Here is an 823-nt window from a genome sequence, read left to right on the forward strand (position 1 = left end):
CAAGGGACCGCCGGTAGGCATTACTGCTTGGGGGAGATATTCTAGCTATGACTCTTCCTCTTTTTAACGCTGTGCCGTATGTCCTCCTTCCTCACTTAGATATTGGGATGAGTCGGAGGTTCCGTTAGCTTCCTCTCCTATGCAGCATTTTCCGACGGCGCTCTTCCTCGCGAATCTCCTTCATGACATTCGTCGCGAAGTCGCTCGTTGCGTCCTAGGCTTCCTGTGATGACAGCATTGCCTCCATCAAGTTCTCCGGCTGAATCGCTCCTCCAAGGGCAGACTCCCACTCGGAGCGGCTCTCGCTAAAAAGCGAACATACAAAAAATACATGCTCCGCGTCTTCTTCAACACCTGTGCACGACGAGCAACTCGGGGAATCCTCATGTTTGTATTTGTGAAAATACGTCCGGAAGAAGCCATGTCCTCAAAGCATCTGGGTCAGGTAGAAGTTGACTTCGCCATGTTCACGGTTTAGCCAAACACCTACCTGGGCGATCAAGCGATGGGTCCATCTCCCTTTCAGCGGCACGTCCGAATGTGACTGCAATCGCTGCAAACTGTTAAATCTCTCTTCAACGCTGAGCTCACTGGGGCTCAGTTGAAGTGTTCCTTTCTGCCGGTACAAAGATCTTCGTTCCTCTGCCAATATGTGGACTGGCATCATTCCAGCAATGACACACACTGCATCGTTAGACACAGAACGGTATGCACTTGCTACTCTCAGGGGATCCAGACGATACACTGGGGCTGACTTTCGCCTTGCTTTCTGCGAGAGCAGCGCGTCGGCCCAGATGACAATTCCGTATGTGAGCACTGACAT

At 51.6% G+C, this 823-nt stretch overlaps 1 protein-coding gene across 1 annotated transcript; it reads right to left on the reverse strand.

Moving 5' to 3' along the window:
- Positions 1–427: 427 nt before the first annotated feature.
- LOC107044733 lies at positions 428–823 on the reverse strand. Its single transcript, XM_015266744.1, has one exon. It carries the CDS (start codon positions 821–823, stop codon positions 428–430), a length of 396 nt encoding a protein of 131 aa, XP_015122230.1.

Source organism: Diachasma alloeum, unplaced genomic scaffold (genome assembly GCF_001412515.2).
Source record: "Diachasma alloeum isolate Michigan unplaced genomic scaffold, Dall2.0 Dall_scaffold_00786, whole genome shotgun sequence".
NCBI lineage: Eukaryota > Metazoa > Arthropoda > Insecta > Hymenoptera > Braconidae > Diachasma > Diachasma alloeum.

Coding starts and splice junctions, on each gene's coding strand:
- LOC107044733 (XM_015266744.1), bottom strand. CDS start 823: ATGTCAGTGCTCACATACGGAATTGTCATCTGGGCCGACGCGCTGCTC.